An 18,712-nucleotide genomic window follows, 5' to 3' on the forward strand; every position below is an offset into this window, starting at 1 on the left:
TGACAGTAGTTGTCTATTCTCGTAAAACGACCTTTCAGTTTCTCTCCCCTTCATTTCTTTCTACCTCTCTCAACCTATCTCCTCTCCTTTAGTCTCCCTGTGTTCTCTTTCATTCACTCTTTCTCTCTCCCCTATTTCTCTCTCTCTATCCAGGTTGCCAAGCGTTACCTATTATCGGTTGGTGCACTATTACAAATTATTTTTCTCTTTCATTCTTTCTCTCAGTCAACAGCATCTTTTTTTCAGTTTGACCGAACAAACCCCACACTGCTTTCAAAAATGACACTTTTACATTTTCCTGGTTATTGCCAAAACTACTGTAATGGATAAATCAGCACTCTCTCCTCACAAGTGTTTTTGCAGGGGCTTTGCATGAGGTCACTGCATGCCTTTGTCTGCGCATATTCACAGCCTGTGTGCGCATATCTACAGCCTGTCTGCGCATATCCAGAGCCTGTCTGCACATATCCAGAGGCTGTCTGCACATATCCACAGGTTCTCTGACATCCACTTAACATATTTGTCTATTCAATAACAGGAACATCAAAAAATGCTCCTGGTACTTCAAAAAACCCACATCCATCTCCCCAGTTACTGAGTCACAGTAGACCTAAAGGCCTTACTTCTTCAATCTCTCTTGGTTTATTTACATTTTTTCTGTTGTATAATGGAATTTCGCAATCATTGTGGTGTGTGACAGCTACTGTGACAGCTGAGTGGCAGGTTCCTCTCCGCACAGAGACCCGATGACCCATAGCCACTCAGAACCCCTCACCGTCCTGGCAAACAACACGCATCAGCCCTGCGCCGCAAAACCGAGGAAATTCAGATGACGTGAAGTGTGGGAAAGAGTGCCGACAGCTGGTATAGTATCACTCCTGGATTGGGTTGCAACAGTCAAGCGATGCTATATATGCATGTCAGGTCATCAGTCATCACAGCACCTGCACTGCTGCTGTCAGTGGAGTTTCAGGAAAGTTTCAGGAAAGCTTCCCTGATTTCGCACAATTAGAAACAGATTCGCCAGGTATTCCACCACCCTCCCCCCTCTTTCCCCCTTTTCCCTCTCTCTAAACTCCAACCTGATGATATTAATCCAACTAACATAGAATTCCCCATCCTGCACATTTGATCCTGTTTCTTAGGTCATTACATCAGCTCTGGAATAGGAGGCGTACAGTATTTTCAAAGCAGAGCGTTCTTGGTTAAGCTCATTTTAGTGAACCGCTTGTGGTGCGTGGAGCCTGACATGGTCTGATGTGCATGGTCCCTGCTGCAACATTTGGAAATGGTTTAAGGGCATCTCTTGTATCAAGGCAATTTAACTGAATAAAAAATGTGCCGTGTGATTAGGTCATGATGAGTTGCTTTCCAGCCAAGCATTCATACAGGGTCTGGTTTCATCAGAGGCACCGATTCTCTAAAATGAATATTTTCTCATGTCTGGATCATATGATAATTTGGAAATGGTCTAATAACTTGTGAAAGTCATAGTGTATTGACAGCTGAAGTTTAGCACGGGGGGGATGTTCCCACTATGGAGAAAATATGGTGTTATGTGACCTCTCTCTCTTCAACCTCCTAATCCATTCCTCCTGTCACACATGCTGATTTTATCCCCATTTTGTCCACATTTCAGGACTTCCTGTAAACGCAAGCTAATGTTCTCAACATTCCTGTTACATTTACTAAAAACTGCGTTTGTCTGGGAGCTTTCAAATAAACAGGGAACATGTAAATTAAAAACCCGTTTTTGGCTGAGTGAGTGAGGCAGAGAGATTCTTCTTCTTCCTGGTACTTCCTGGTCCCAGAATTGCCAGGTCAGCTGAGTCAACAGGGCGGGTGTAGGGTGAGTGCTGTCAAACGGACAAATTCCAGCGTGCTGATAAGGAAGACATGAACACTCCCAACCGGGGCAGAAGCGTAACGCTCTCGCAGCATTGTGGGAACATTGCCATTGGTGACACACTGGCCCGGGGCCCCTAACACAGATAAATGAGACAGGTTTAGTGCTCAGCTGGGCCTCAGCTGGCCTTATTGGAGCATCGCTGAAGTGTTTTAAGTGGGGTCCTTAAAAATGGCTTCCTGAAAATACATAATTCTCCACTTCTAGGTGTTACAACAAGGTGACCCCAGTCACAGAGGTGCAAAAGCACTTGGTCTCAACAATGTGCCCTCACAATCTTGCCTTTGAGTTGTGTCCATGGTTATTTGATGCATTTTTTCAGCAGAGCACGAATGACTGGTCATATGGTGTGTCTTACACACTCCTGGATTAATCAGAAAGGCTTATGCTGGAAATCATTTCAATCACTAGCCAAAAAAGGGCCAGGTACCCAGAGGTACAGTAGCAGAACCAAATGGCTGGTGTATAAGGTCTGATTCACTTTTCAAGAAATAACTGAATAGCTATGACCAAGGTTTTGAATTGTGATGCGAGTCGATAAAGGTGGCCAGAAGATAAGGAGAGACATGGCTGAGTTGCAGTTCAGGTGAGCAGCAGCAGTCTGGGTAAGCAACAGAGGTCTTATTAAGGAGGCGGAGAGGAGGAAGTTGTAGTAGCTTAGACCGGGAATTACTACATCAAGATATATGACCAAGAGCAAATCACATTTCTAGAAGAATGAGGGCTCATGTATCGTGAAGACAGCGTGTGGCCTGGAAAACTGATGTGGTGGAGTGGGTCTCTGCTCGAGGGTGGTGTTCACTGATGCTGATCCTCAAAGAGACAGTGGGCGGCTGCACACTGCTCAAGTTGATTTAAAACTGATTGAAAACTGTCCTCCCCACCGAACAGGCATCTGCATCCCCCCAAAGCACCCAATACCAATACCTGAGCTGTAAATGAGGAGAGCAGGTGCCCGGCAAGTTTGTTTTAGAAAGTGTTTGGGCATACATTTGTGTGACACATTGCCTTGGTCAAACTCCATATCCCAGGATTCCATGTTTTCCACACCAAAGACAATTTGTCAAAAGCTGCATTCCACTGACATCAATGTTATCCTCCATCACTCCCCCCCCCCCCCCCCCCCCCTCCAATGCTAAGCAATGTAATGCCCATACAAGTTTTATTTTCATCAAGTGCCTTCAACTAAGTGATTTCTACTTTGCTGTTCCTGAACTACGCAATTCTCCTGCTAACACATAATTTGATAATTGCATTACATTATGCGATCAGATATCAGGGAGGAATGGTCTTTGGATTTGGGGCCCCGTGTAATAGCAGATTAACGTTACACTATACTGTTCACCACTGAGTAAACCAGTTTTAAATCAATCAGCAGTATTGTACTTTTCACAAAAGCAATGTCAGCTGATTAAACCAGACAGTGAACAATGACTCAGCATTGGTACTGCATTAGAACACATTGGCTTCCTTACAGTAACAGGAGTAAAAGCTGCATGACGTACAGCTTCTATTCTCCAGACATAAACCAGATTTTGCAGGGACAGGAACATAAAGTTTTTTAAAAAGTTGAATAATGACTTTTCCTTGACCCGGACCCACCAAAGGAAGGGTTAAGTGCAGCAATACATTTTCTGCAACCAATCATTTTTATTCAAGATGAAATGTTCAGTATGGTGGATAAAGTGTAATTCCAACCAAATACACAATTCTGTATTTTGAGGCAGTTGTAGAGATTACTGAGGAACATCTAGAACTTGGAGAAAACAAGTTGTTATGAAAACAAAGAAGCAACAGGAAAGTGTGCACTAAGCTAAAGCTCCCAGTTATGTTACTCACATGTTCATAGATGCAAAATGACAGTAAAACACATTGAGGACAAAGCAGCTGGGTACAGATATGGAAATTGGGCCAACAATCACACATAATTAACTGCTCCTTTACCCAGCGTGCACTATGCTCTAATCTGGAGAGGTATGTGTAAGCTTTCTGTGTCAGGACACACCACGACGCGTGATTGACAGATTTAATTGGCTGTCTCTGATTTGCTATGATGGACATCAGTGACCCACTAACTTGGCCTTCCACTAAGGCCAACAACACATAGAGCCCAATCCCAAGAGACCCTCAAGCCTTTTACGAGAGGAACAAAGCGTAATAAAATAATGAGCATCGGATCATTATCAGCTCAGTGTTCATACACAACAGTTTGCTTTCGCATATTTCAATCTCATTTTTAATCAGATATGGACGTGAGGAATAGAACAGGCAAATGAGACAACAATTGAAGTCAGGAAACATATCAAGCTTTGGTATCCACACTTTGGTATCAGATCCTAACCACGCCAGAGCTATCTGCTGTAGCTTCAACCATAGATGAAGGGTTGTAGTCAGCAGACGTGTCCCTCTCGCAAATTATGTAATTCAAGTGCAAACAAATCCAATTTCCTCCCTTCTGATTTTAATTTGTTATTACACTAGCTGAGAATGCACCGTTTCCCCAAAAGGTTAAACAAAAATATGCCTGACCTGACTGTTCATTCCTTTAATTCTCAAATGAAAATGATGTAGTTTTGAGATAAATGGTTTCAAGTTGTCGGATGACCTAACGCAACCTTTTACTACATACATGTTAATCTTATTTCCTGTGGGGTGAAGGAGTTTCAGGAGCGGCCCTACACATCCTGTCACAATTAATGAGGTATTCTGAGAGTAATATGCAAGGGTATCATGCACAGCCTCCACCACTGTCTGGGCCAAAGTTCTTTTTTCATATAAATAACAGATTTGTAATCCCAGACCTCATGCAAATTCTGGTTCTTTTGGCCAAATGTGGTCTTTAGAAGACAAACATTATAGCTCCCCAGTGGGGTAACATGTTTGCCCAAAGCGTAGAGACAGGAGCCCCAAACGGAGTCAAGTTTGTTCCGGAATGTGAAGACCGGATAAGATCGATGACGCAGAGAGAGATGCATTATTTGGGGGTCTTTGGGTTTTTGGACAAGGTGGCACCTTCCCTAACCTCAGACAAGCTCAGCTGCGGTGTTTTTGGCTGACAATCAACTAGATAATAAACACAGAACGTCCTAAGAGCCTGGACCAGGGAGCATTGGGATTTTCACAAGGGTCTGGCAAAAAGTTCTTGAATGGATCAGTGATTAGTCTGTTTCAAATGTGTTATCAGATCACTTCCCAATGTGGAACCTTCTCTAAGCATCCAAGTTATAGAAACTACATTCAGCGAGCACTTTATTAGGTAGACCTGTACACCAGCTTGTTAATGCAAATATTGAATCAGCCAATCATGTGGCAACAACTAAATGCATAAAAGCATGCAGACATGGGTCAAGAGGTTCAGATATTTTTAAGACCAAATGTCAGAATGGGGCAGAAATGTTATCTAAGTGACTGTGGAACGTTTGTTGGTGGCAGACAGGGTGGATTGAGTATCTCAGAAACTGCTGATCTCCTGGCATTTTCACACACAACAGAATTTGCAGAGAATGGTACAAAAAACTAAAAATATCTAGTGAGCTGTGTTGTTAATGACAGAGGGCAGAGGAGAAGGGCCAGACTGGTCGAAGCTGACAGGAAGGTGACAGTAACGCAAATAACCACACAGAAGAGCATCTCTGAACACACAACACGTCAAACCTCTTAGTTGGATAGGCTACACCAGCAGAAGACCAATAAGTGTAACACATCTAATAAATACCTAATAAAGTGCTCACCGAGTGTATGTCTGCTGATATACGGCCACAGATAGATTTTGAGAACTAGTTGGCCCAGTCTGTCCATGATGCTTGATGTTTAGCTAAACATCAAACATCAAACAATGTTCAATTATATTTAAAAAAAATATTGAAATGATATTGTATACACCAAGTCTCACTGGGTTGGCAGTTACGGAATGGACTTGCATGGCCATTTCATGGCAGCAGCAGTACTGGTTCTAGCTGAGTTGCACCATTCAATTGGAAAGTCACCATCAATCCTCATTTCCTGTTTGCGATGGCGGCTTTCACCAGAGCATATGGCTGCCACAGTCGCCGTGGTAACGCATGAAAGTGTGGACACCACTCTGGGCAGAAACTTAATGATGCGTTAAGAAAATAATCTGGTCTTGGGGTACAGTATACATCTGGTTTGAGACAAATTCTCTTTGCTGGACAGGCTAAGCTGCTCGATTTGTCATAGTCAGAGGGAACTGGAGTCAAGCTGCCCTGCCTAGAGGACCCCTGTAGACATTAGATTAATCATGCCGTCACACTGATGGTCAGCCAAATGACACATTAGCGTTATGGGCTGAGAACAAATTAAGAATGTGTCCTGTGGAGATTTCGACTGTTCTCTCATTCACCAAAGAAACAGTGAAATGGGCCTTCCAATGCACCAAGTTAAAAAAAAAAAAACTTTTTGCCACAGGAAATGTGGAAGGCTTTCAAACACACAGATATCCCTCATCCCGGCAAATTTCCTGCTTTCCTGTTAACCTCTCTGGCTTTTCATTTCCTCCTTTCACAGACAGAAAATGTTTTGGGAGCATTTCCTTTGTTCTGACTGGCAGGACACAAAAGTCCCAAGCTTCACCAAAAAATCTCACAAATCAACATTTGCTATGGTTTGCCTCAGCCTTTGAACAGACCCCTACTGTTTGAATAAAAAATGGACACATTTTAAAAAGTACTCTATTTGTTGTTACTTAAAATTTCATTAAGGAAATGGAAAAGGTATGACTCTGCAAACTGCAAACCTTTGTATATTTATACAATGAGAAAGTGGCACTTGCTTGAATTGAGATGGAGTAAGAGAATGTTTAGATGTAACTCCAGCCTAATTGTCTGGCTTGTTTTAGTTGATTATCTGGTCACATGGGTCTCCTTTGTCATTCCCTTAAGAGTAGGTGCACAACAGTTCAAACAAGTTATTAAAGTCAAGTGAAATAAACACAGTTCATAAGACACCCCATAGTTTCTTCCAACTGATCCTTTTGGATTTATGCTCTGGAAGAAAAGAGTTTAATGATGGAGTTCTGGGGTTGGTTTGCATTACCCGAGATCTTGTTGATTTAAAGAGAGCAGGCCAGAGGTGGATATCCGCTGAACCAGAGTGTTCAGGGGAGATAAATGTATGTAATGCCAGGGGAGATCAGGGAGGAGGGCAACATTCACCTTGCTGCAGATGAAAGGCACTGAGATTCCAGCCCCTTGTGAATCAGGGTTTGGGCCTGGATGCAGAGGGCAAGGAATGCCATGAAATAGCACTGTGTCTGTGTGTGAGTGTGTATGGGTGGACGTGCAGGGAGTGTGTGTGTATGTGAGTGAGTTTGTGTGTGTGCACATGTGCAAGTGTATGTCAGTGTGGGTATGCATGTGTGTGTGCATGAGTTTGTGTGACTGTGGGTGCATGTGCTTGTGCGTGTGTGAGTGTGCGTGAGAGTGTGTGTGAGTGTGTGTGAGCGCGTGTGTGAGTGCGCATGAGCCTGTGTGTGCGTGAGCATGTTTGTGAGTGTGCGTGAGCGTGTGTGAGTGTGTCCGGTCTGCAGTTGGGGGCAGACAGGGCACACTGCACACCTCCTAAAGCATGGTGTCAGCATCCTCTGGCCCTACGGGGGGGGGGCTGTCCCTCTCCTGCCTGTCGCACGCTGGGGCAGTTAAAATAAAAGCCCTCACTTCCCTCCTCCTGGACAGAGACCTGGGCAGAGGCGGCCCCTGGCTTTGATTGTCTCTCTCCTCGTTCCTGCAATGCGCCCAAAACGCAAGCGGGCCACTGTCACTCCCATTCCCCTCTTTCTTATCCTCTTTCCTCCTGAAGCGCGCGAGGATGTGGCAGGGACCATCTGTGTTGGGTTTCCTATGACCCCCACCTCCCACCATACACCCCACACTCCCCCCTCCACTACAGCTTCCTGTTCCTGCCTTCTTCATCCCTACTGGCACCGTTCTCATATGTCATCACATTTATCCCCAAATCATTTCCTCTCTGCAGTCATGGCCGTCGACCCGCGGCGGTGAAAATTCCCGCTTTTGCGGGGGGCGTGGGGGTTGGGGGTCACCCTGCTTATGCGCGACATTACGGACAGCGGGGCGGATAGCGGTAAACGACCTTGTACGGCGCTGGAGGTGCCAATGACAGCTGGAGATGAACCTGGACTTCCTGGCGCCAGAACGTTCACCGGGCCTTCACATCGTCTATTTAAAACCGGCTTTACTATAAAGACCGTGAGCACTGCTATTAAAAGCTCCTTCCTTCATAAAGCCAGGCACCTTTTCACACACATGTCATTCATGTCAAAGTAAGACCTGAAACTTTGCCAAGGAAGATGTTCACAGACAGCAGGGAGGTCGCATTTGTTCGAGACTGGATTGCCAGATTTCCAAAAATGTCATATGCTGTATGAAAAACTATGTCATTTTCAATTTTTCAATCTTTAATTTTGATGCTCACTACAGTTTGGGTGAGCAAAATTTTGACCAAATCTAAAAATATCAGACATTTACCAGATTCATAATTTGTGTGCATTTACTTTTATTATTAATTTCATATTATCTCATGCAGTTTTACAACCTCAGACATTCTATGAAGTAATTCAGAGAGGAGAACACTGCCCCTGGGATTTAAGAATGCGAGTAAAGCCTGCAACACTTGTGTGCACCGACACACACCTTTTTTGTGCAAAACAGACAACGTTTTGATCACGTGGGATTTTTGTGAAAATTCACCTGGGATATAAACCTTCAACATTCCAGCTGCAAGCGCTTAACCTCACCCTACCAGCCAAGGAACCAGGGACTATTTTAATATTTTATATTTTACATGCTGCAGACCACATAGTACTACAGGACAGCCAGTGACTATTTAACACTCTACAAGCCGTGCAGTAATACAGGAGAGCCAATTACTATTTTACAACCAATATTTCACACAGTACAACAAGACAGCTAGTGACTATTTTACACCCTACAGACCAAATAGTACTACAGGAGACACAGTGAATATTTTATACTCTACAGGCCACACTGTACTAAAGGAGAGCCAGTGACTATTTTACCCCTACATACAAGGACACAAAGCATGTGCTAATTTGGGCAGGCACATGGTCCTCATTGATAGAAGCTGGTAGATACATAGATAGATAGTCTTACTGATCATTCCATGAAGCACAAGGCGCACAGCTAGAAATGGCGCCAGAACTTATGATATTCCCTTTTCTCTGTCATGAGTATCTCAACATATCCAAGGACTTTCTATTCAGTCGTTCATGAAGGGGTCAGGAAATCATATTTTTCACCACATTGTTCTCTGTTCTTTTAATAATAATAATACATTTGTAATATTTCCTCTGTAAAACACCCAATGTGGTTTGGTGAATGATAATGTGATTTCAATCTGGGCAAACCAAAACAAAGATGAACCGATTTGGCCAGATATCATTGGCCAGTTTATGGCTTACCAATGGAACTGAGTGACCCCAGGGGTACGAAAATAATGAATTCAGTCTTCAAATACAATTATAAAGAGCATGTAGCTTCTGAAGGCCCTCGGTCTGTGACCACATAACTAGGAATGGCCGCACTGACCGCACTGACCGCACGTGTGAGTGTTGTCTGCAGAGATTGCGGCAGAGCTCTAAAGAGGAGTAAATAAAGTGTGTGTGGGGGGTGGCGTGGGTGTTGTGTCCGTTCTCGAAGGAGGTCAGCTGGAGGGGGAATTGGAGGGGGGCGGTGCAGGGAAACCAGCAATTTCCGCAGCCTTGTCCAACGCTCACTTTCCCATGAACCCCCACTGACCCCTCCCCAAACGTAGTGAGCGCTATCACTGACTGGGGAAGGCCAACACCTCAACATGCCCCCTCTTCAACATGGTGGCAGGTCTACCCTGCAGATCCGTGGTCCTTTCCTTCCCTTAGTGCTTCTTCACAGGCAGTATTTCTATCTGTAGATCTACCTGTATCTATGCTACTAGCCTAGCTAGTTTGCTAATCTGTCGCTATTAAGTTTTCTAGTTCTCAAAGCTGCTGCCTTTGGCCACGCTACGGTGCTCCGCCAGCATTCCTTCTGCGTGAGGAAAACCCAACACCTCCTGATTCACGTACACACTGAACACACTGGGGTCACGGCAAAACACTACCTACATGCACTCACCTCCAAACACAGGTAGATAAAATGCACACAGTCACCTCTAAGCACAGGATAGGAAATGGCACACACCCGCCTCCAAGAGCCAGCAGAAAACAATTCTTACTGAGGTCCGTATGTTGACAATATGAGCCAAATAACAAAGAGAAGCCAGAAATGGTGTTTTTAATTCTCATTCCCCAATGGTTCGTAACGGGTTGTGTTTCACACCTCAAAATCCGTAAGGAAGATTTCAGCTCATCCTGTTTCACCCTAGCCAGGAGAGACCTCACAACCCCCTTCTAAAGAGGGACCACCCCGATACCAGACCCCCCAGCTCCACCTCACCATACAGGGGGCACTCCCACAGCGGGCCTCCAGGATGAGAAAGCGGCCTACCTCTCTCGCAGCGGAGGCCGTGTAACCCGAGCAATGAAACCCAGGGTAATTACACGCAACATGTGCCATTATCACTGATAATTTAGGATCCTTGAGCGTGAATAAAAACTGCAATATTTCAACAGCCTCTGTGTTGTTTTATGGATCACCACAGAGAAACATTTCTGTTGACACGGTGGTCAAGAATGAAATGTGCTTTTAAAGACTCTTTTTAAAAATATGCCTTCGGAACTGAACAGCTCATTCACAAACTAATTCAGTAAGACAGAAGGGCACCCCCCTTCCACCCACCTTCCCTTCCCGTCTTTCCAGACCTGAGCGCACGTGCTTATACTTACAGACAGACCAGAGAACAGGAAGTAGCTTGCCCTCATCGGTTATTTATGCTTATTAATTATGCGATTTCAGTGACCTTATGGGTAACAGTTAGGGAGTCTTGCCGCGACGCTACAGCTTGTAAGGCGTCTCAGTTTCATCACAGCCTGTGGCATCTGCACCAAGAGTGCGGCCTTGCTGAGAGGCACACTGCGGTCTGGTCACTTCCTGCCGATTCCCACCATAGCACCGGAAAGCGATAAGCTCCGTTTTTAAGAGCTTCACGCCATGTGGGTCACGCCTGACTTTCTCACAACGCAGAGCGATGTGTTCTACACAGGAACACGCTGTACATAGCGTGTCCTGAAACGTCAGGCCCGCTCCTTGCGTGACGCTCCGCCAGCTCTCGGTCTGACCCCCCGACGGGTCGAGTTCATCTCAGCACCCTCTTATTTTCACACCAGCACCACTTTGTTTTCTTTCCTGCCGCTGTGCGGATAACTCAAAATGGCAGCTAAGGAATCCCAGGGCCTTGTCGCCCCACCGTTCTGCCCCATTATTAAACACACAATTCACTCCAAAACTGTCGACATTAGGTATATAAGGGAACAGAGCCGCGCGCTGAACATGTCGGAGAAAGCAATAAACTGAGAGGCTTTAATGCGCTCTCGCCCCCCAGTAACAGCAGTGCGGAGGGTGGCAGTGGGGAACCCCTCTGGTGCCAGGCTGAGCAGTCACAGATAGCTCAGTGACACAGTTCAGAGAGGAGCGCTGCTCAAGGCAGCTCCTTTAATGGCGGTAACACCTCAGCCCCAGGTGTGCAGGACCCTGGTGTTTTTTACGGCGGTAAAGCGAAGATGGTGTGCCTGCGGTGGCGATAACGGATTAGCGCTCTCCTGGGTGGCTACACGACCAGCACTTATCTTTTCTTATTCGTTTTTTGTCTTCTTCTTTTTAAAAGAAGAAGACAATGTTTGATTATTCTGGTTTGCAGAAATGTCTTTGTCACAATATTCATCCAGCGCTCTTTAGATGGTTGTACTGGGCGGGCTTCAGGCTTGCACATCCAAAAGCTACAACAGGACCCTGGAGCAGAAGGAACATTTTGGCTCTGATGATCAGGAACAAGCTAAGCTGCAAATTCCTGGGTTGTATTAGGTAACAGGAACCATTCTGTCTGAAAGTGTGAGTGTTTGTGTGTATGGGGTGAGGGTCAGACAAATGGACCCCATATGGATTTAATCAGTAAAGACATCTGACACAGATGCATAGTCGTGGATCTGATGGAATTCTGAAGCTGTGACACAAAGGCTATAATGCCCCACCAGCAATCCTACAGCATCACCCTGGGCAACAGCTCTGACTGACAACTGTGTTAATGAGGCACCTGCGCTGCCACATCTCTGGGCTCTGGAGAGGGGGGTCTAGTTCTGCTGGTGACATATGAGGAGCCCAGACGAAGCCAAGAGGTCCTCCGCTAACACCACTGAACTCTCACACAGTCCCAAACTGCTGACATCAGGGAGATCAGGGAGGGTCGGGTCCCTGGCTCTAAACTGCCAATCATCAAACACACCTGCCAATCTGCACATCTGTAGCTCGATACACACCTGCCAATCAAGCACATCTGTAACTCAATACACACCTGCCAAACAAGCACATCTGCCAATCAAACACTCCCAGCATGTGCCTCTCAAACCTCGATGCCATTCAAACACATGTTTTCATCTGCTGCTCAGGTGAGGTGGACTCCTACTGATAATGATTTTATTGCCCCCCACCCCTCCCCCATGTAGTGTGTGTTTGGTTATGTGCACACATGTGTGTATGTGGGTAAGTGTGTGGGTATGTGCCAGCAGTATGTGGTCATGTGCAGACAGCTAGTGTGCTGTGCACCCAGACTCCATCATGTGGGCTTTGGTTGAATAAAAGAACACCACAGTCCCAGCTGCACAGACATAGGGGGTGTACTGAACACTGCACAGACCTAAGAAATGTACTGTATGCTGCACAGACATAGGGGGTGTACTGAACACTGCACAGACCTAAGGGGTGTACTGAACGCTGCATATAACTAAGGGGTGTACTGAACACTGCACAGACCTAAGAAGTGTACTGTATGCTACACAGACATAGGGGGTGTACTGAACACTGCACAGACCTAAGAAGTGTACTGTATGCTGCACAGACATAGGGGGTGAACTGAACACTGCACAGACCTAAGGGGTGTACTGAACGCTGCACAGACCTAGGAAGTGTACTGAATGCTGCACAGATTTGGTGATTGTACTGACCAGATCTGGGATATCATGTTCTACTACAGTATGCTGCAAGTGTGATGGGGTAGGGCGCAGTGTGTGGGGGGAGAGGGAGAGAGATGCTGAAGAAATCCAGAGACAGCTTATAGGTGCAAGACACAGGACAGCCAACATCATGCCCGATTTGGGATTTGAACCTGCAACTAATCTACTGAAAGTTAGGAAGCAAAAGCCACTGACACTGCTGCTCCATATAACACTATATGCTAGAATTGGGCTCCTGTTGTGTCATAAGACATGAAGAAAATAACTACTGTATCTCTGTTAACCCAGCAGTTATATTGTTATACACACAGTATGGAAGAATGGCTCTCAAAACTGGGTGCTGAAAATAAAAAGAAGAAGCAGATTCTGATTACAAGCCACTGTTCCATAAATACAAACAACAGAGCCTACAATAATGGAAATAAATCATGATGCTGCCATGGTTACAAAAATCATTTTTCAGTTGAGAGTTACCCAATAAGCAGAAAATGGTTTGTACTGTAGGCTAAACTAATTTTGGTAAACACATTTGGTAAATGTCAGCCCTCAGAATATAGATGAGGCTGAAAGGTGCATATTTTATCATTCTGCCTTCATCAGTCAAATTATGCCATTCCGCTTTTGCATTCATCACTCCAAAATCATATGAGGGGTGCATGGAGATGGACACATAAATTAGCGAGTGACCAGTCAAAACTATGATCTCACAGAAGCAAATCCCAAGAGAATCATTCATTTTCAGTAGCCTGGGCCAGTAAATGAATAAAAAGGGAGAATATGTGCAAGAATGTGCAAGAACACTGTCTTACTTTTGTTCTTTTTGCATTACTCCTTTATCAACCACAGCTGTTCTTTCAAAGGTGGAAAATCTCGGTTCAGAAAATAAACGTTCTCCCAGGCATTTGTTCCAATTGCCTGGGTTTTCTAATTAACACAATTCTTCAGCCAGGAGGTAGAACACATTAGTGAAGTGAGCTGGCTGTGTGACAGTAAATGGTGGAAGAAACACATGGCATATGAGACATATGTGGTCTGAATATTACCCCACATGAATGTACTTTCATAACCTTTCTACATTATTATTGTCTCAGTTGTGAATAGGCCATCTATTTACCCTTACCCTAATCCAAAGAGCACTTGGCATCACCCCGAAAGCCAACTGCATTCAGTTCTTAAATACATGGCAAGACTTCGGACCTTCCGGGTCTGGTTCACTTTATTTATATTTGATTTATTTTTATCCAATAAACGTTTCTCCATTTTCTCTCGGGTTCCCAATATGACTGCGATTGTAAATCCGTCATCTTGCTGCAGCTTCCAGCATCAGGGTGACGCAACTGACCTGCATCATCCTCCAAAATGTGTGAATGCAACAACAGCTTCACTTCTCTCAAAGGTCCAGCTGCCTACCTGCGCATATCGCACTGACTGCTAAACTCGCACATACGGATTGCAAGTGCCTCTCTAGTAGGCCATTCAGCTCACTCTGTGAATGGGTTCTTCACCGCCATTTTAAACAGCCAAAGAATCAATCGCACCCGTCATAGCTGAGTATTCAAAGAGAAAATCAGGAGCGTCGTTGTTGGATTGGAGTCTTCTTCGGACTGTCCTGCCAACTGTTCCTCACAAAAAACTGCATATGAATTAGAATATGAATTAGCTTTTATTCCAGGATACACCAAATAAATGGTATTATCTCATTTTATCTAATGTAATTTTATGTTTTAAAATGGGCTACTGCTTGATGTCTACATTCAAATGCACAGTTCCGTACAATTTCCATATGTGTTCCAATTTAGCTGCAATGCAAATATAAAATAATACGCCAATCATGAGGCAGCAACTTGATGCATAAAAGCATGCAGACATGGTCAAGAGGTTCAGTTGTTTTCAAATGGAAATGGTTAAAAAAATAACGTCCAATATGTGGGAGTTCTGTGTGCGAAAATGCCTGGTCAATGAGAGAGTTCTCATTGACAAGGGGTGGCCAGATTGGTCGAAGCTAACAAAAAGTTTCACTCAAGTAACGATGGGTTACAACAGTGGTATGCAGAAGAGCATCTCTGACACAACGCGTCAAACCTCACAGTCAATAGGCTACAGCAGCAGAAGACTAAAAAATCAGTCTAGTAAAAAATACTCACTGAGTGTATATAGAATAAGTCATTAAAAGGTGTTTCCTACATGCCTAGGACAACCCAATTGGGACAGTCACACAAAAGCTCAGATATTTTGTCAAATGAGCTTTGAATTCACACATGAATCACAAGTAGAATCTAATTAGTACCCATGTGTAGTCGTTTTCCAGAATTTTGAGCAGAAATTTTGCAGTTACAAAAAATCTAATTAGTAACTTAATCAGATTCCTTTTCTAATACATGGATAAAGTGAAGGCTCCCTCTAGCGGCTGACTGTACGCAAGACATGATAGAAAGGCGTTGTCTGCTTTCCTAACCCAGTCATGTCTTCTTCCAGACCATCAAATAGTGGCGCGAGTCCCAGTTACTGTCAACTGGATATGCATGCTAATCTGCTTTTTTTCATGCCATTTTAGAAAATACAGTAATGCATTCCAAGCATAGATATTGAACTGCGTCGTAGGAATATCCTTCATTGTATAAACAAGAAGGAGAACATCTCTAACATTAACCTTTGTTAACACAGGCCTACGGGAAGGATAATTTACATAAGCATCCATCATCAGTCATAGTTTCATAAAGGCTGGTAACAAATAGCAAACACAGGAAGGTAGAACGACAATGCTTGGATGCAAATAAAGTATTCATACAGGTGTAATTACCATCAACAGTTCCATCTCAAATGTTTGTAACAGATTAGTAACAGACAAATTATGTATTATGCAGCATCACATCGATTCAATTCTACTAGTCATGGTGGCTCGATCTTATTTATTGCGTATTTGTGGCAACTAATAACTCGCCCACTGCTTCACATTTGTTAGCCGTTATCCAGTTGCCCATACACTATTAAACGTAAACAAAAACTTGTTCCGATCAGTGATTCCCGCAGCGTTAAGGCCATTTGTTCGAATCAAACTGTATAATATGTCATACAATAAAGAAAAAAGTTATAATTATCTTTAAATACGTAAAAATTAGGCAACGCGCAGTGCAGGTAATCACGCCTAAATCCGTTCACAGTTGACAGGTTTGTGCTATAGGCTATCCAATGCGCAACAGACGGATCTCAGATGGAAGAGGAAGAAAACGTGGACTACCACCACGTTTTACAGACAGGCGAGCTTCTTTGCGTCATATAAAATCAAAACACTACTTGCGAGTGAACAGTGAACAACAGTATAATCGTCAAAGGAGGAAAAAGTTTTATATAGCCTTGCGCTAAAGAGTTAAATGAAGTTCAGCACATTTCTGAGTGGCAAGATATAGCCCACTGGCCAAACTGCTCGTGGATTTTAAATGGAGAAACATTATACTCCAAAACAAATAATCACTCTAACCTGAAACACACGCGATCCCAATCCAAATCCGACAGAAAAACGTAAAATCTCTCTTCATTTCCAGATTTCCAGTCCTCTGTTGTTTTTAAATCTTATATTAAACTCGTCTGTTACTGTTATTGATGAAGTCAGACGCGGGAAAGCAAATGAAAAGTAACTGTCCCAGACGGAGCCAAACTCAGGTGAGCTTCGGAGACGCGATTGTCTGCTCGGCAGCTTTGCAGAGGATGTGTGAAATGTCAACGAAAAGAAAAGCGCTTTTCCTGTTAAAAGGAAATGTTTTTTTAAAGATCAGAATGGATTTACAATGATTTCCTTTTCCCCTTTTTAACTACTCGTGACTCAGGCGTACATCCACCCTTTACGTATAGAAAACTCAGGGCGGATTTGAAGGACTGCCTAAAAGACCCATGTCAAACCTCCCTCCTCACCACAGGAAAAACACATATCCCTCCTTCACTTTGCTTAAACTAAGCCAAACACACCCAAAGTGTCAGAATGCTTTAGGTGACAACTTATGTTGTACTACAGTTTAAACAGTTTTTCAACAAAAATAAATAAATAGAGATGATGCTGAATTAATTTAAATGAAAATCCATGCACACTGACTAATGAATCACCCGAGGAAGAGGACACCAAACTAAATCATTTTGATTACATTTTATGTCTATTAGTAGATATGCAATAAATAAATATAATTCAGTACAAATAAACCCCTTGGTTCAATACGCTTTTCTGGAGTTTACAAGAGCGCACGAGCTCAATTCACATTAAGTAATTAAGAACCAAGAAAAACACTTTAGTTCTGTTAATAGCTTTGACTGCGTCTACAGAGAAGACTGTGCTGTTCATGATGAACTGCAATTACTATTCAGTGACAACAAGGAAACAATTACTATTAACCAATTTATAAGAAGCACAACATTACGCAAATTAGGCTGTTTTTTTATCCTATTTATGGACGCATTTATTGTATGCTGCCCCGAAATACCGGTTATGGCGCAAGAGAGCATCCATTTGGCGTGATTTGAAAATCTTAAGCGCGTTTGAAACAATGGAATCCCTGAAGAGGAACTGTCATCTGTTGTCACTTCCATCTAAAAACTTCTAATTATCGACAGGAAAGATGAACCGTTGTGCTCAGCTTTGGAGCGGACTTTTCCAGCAAATGTACGGGGAGGGGGTCCACCCCAGCCTTCAACCCTCTGGCTTCCCTGCTTCTTCAGAGACTTCAAAAACCGTCGGAATGAGAACCATGTGGAGAGACCAAGGACTCCCATAAAGAAAGCCTTTGGTTTGCTTCTATAATTTTATTGATGTTTTTAAAAACAACAGGCCGTTTTGGAGTTTGGGAAATAAACCATTTTATTTAATTTTATATTTTTGTATTTCTTTGTATGGGGAGGATTCGAGTATAAACTGCTGATATCTTCCCAACAGGCTTTGGGAAACCCGACGATCAGATTCTCACCAAGCCCTGTAATTCCAGAGCTATTTGTATGTTTTCTCAGAAAAGCCCCCCTCCGTCCATATTTGATTTGGGCCCCAGCCGTGTTCATTGGCGGGGCTGTTTTTGTGGGCAGAGGACCTGCAGGGCCACAGGCTAATTCATAAATTTGGTGTTTCTTTAAGCTGTCAGAGACCTCACGACAAACTTCGAACATATTAGCGAGGTTACTCAGGTGAAAAGACAGCCTTGCATTGTCATTTCTGATGACCCTACAGAAAGTGCAGACCACATAGCTTACATGTCTATTTCAATTAGTGAAATTATATAACAGCCTTGAGCAAGTCTTGGATAAATTTCACACGGGCATACAGGGCACACTGAAATCTGAACCTTCAGTTCTGACCCTTAGTACTTGTAGACTCAGGAACACCAGGGGTCCCAACTAAAGGTATGGAATTTTAAATCCAGAGAAATCAGTCCGAACCATTCAATGTTTCTCCAGGTGCCTTTGAAACAGCTTTCCTATTCCCTTCCAGGCACAGACAGCTTCCAGCCCCCTGAACGCAGTGTGTGTATTTAACTACTGAAATTCAAATGCATAATATGATAACTAAATCTGGAGGGGGTACTGAACTAGGTAAGTATACATAACATAACGGCGAAAACAGGCCATTCGGCCCAGCAAGGCTCATCTTTTCCTACCACTAAAGTGTGCCTACTGCTTATTTTGCCTAAAGGCTAAAT

The 18,712-nt window shown here is 43.8% G+C and overlaps 1 protein-coding gene across 2 annotated transcripts in view; it reads right to left on the reverse strand.

The window, feature by feature from the left end:
• Positions 1–16,866, reverse strand: part of flt4 (fms related receptor tyrosine kinase 4) — a 59,575-nt gene extending 42,709 nt beyond the window's left edge. Inside the window, exon 1 of one of the 2 annotated variants that reach the window (XM_061233738.1) lies at positions 16,519–16,866. In XM_061233738.1, the coding sequence (XP_061089722.1) occupies positions 16,519–16,576 (58 nt within the window). In that variant the 5' untranslated portion in view covers positions 16,577–16,866. The remainder of the gene's footprint in view (positions 1–16,518) is intronic. The other variant, XM_061233737.1, reaches the window with a different exon arrangement.
• Between the last annotated feature and the right edge of the window lie 1,846 nt (positions 16,867–18,712).

This window comes from Conger conger, chromosome 3 (assembly GCF_963514075.1).
Source record: "Conger conger chromosome 3, fConCon1.1, whole genome shotgun sequence".
Lineage (NCBI taxonomy): Eukaryota > Metazoa > Chordata > Actinopteri > Anguilliformes > Congridae > Conger > Conger conger.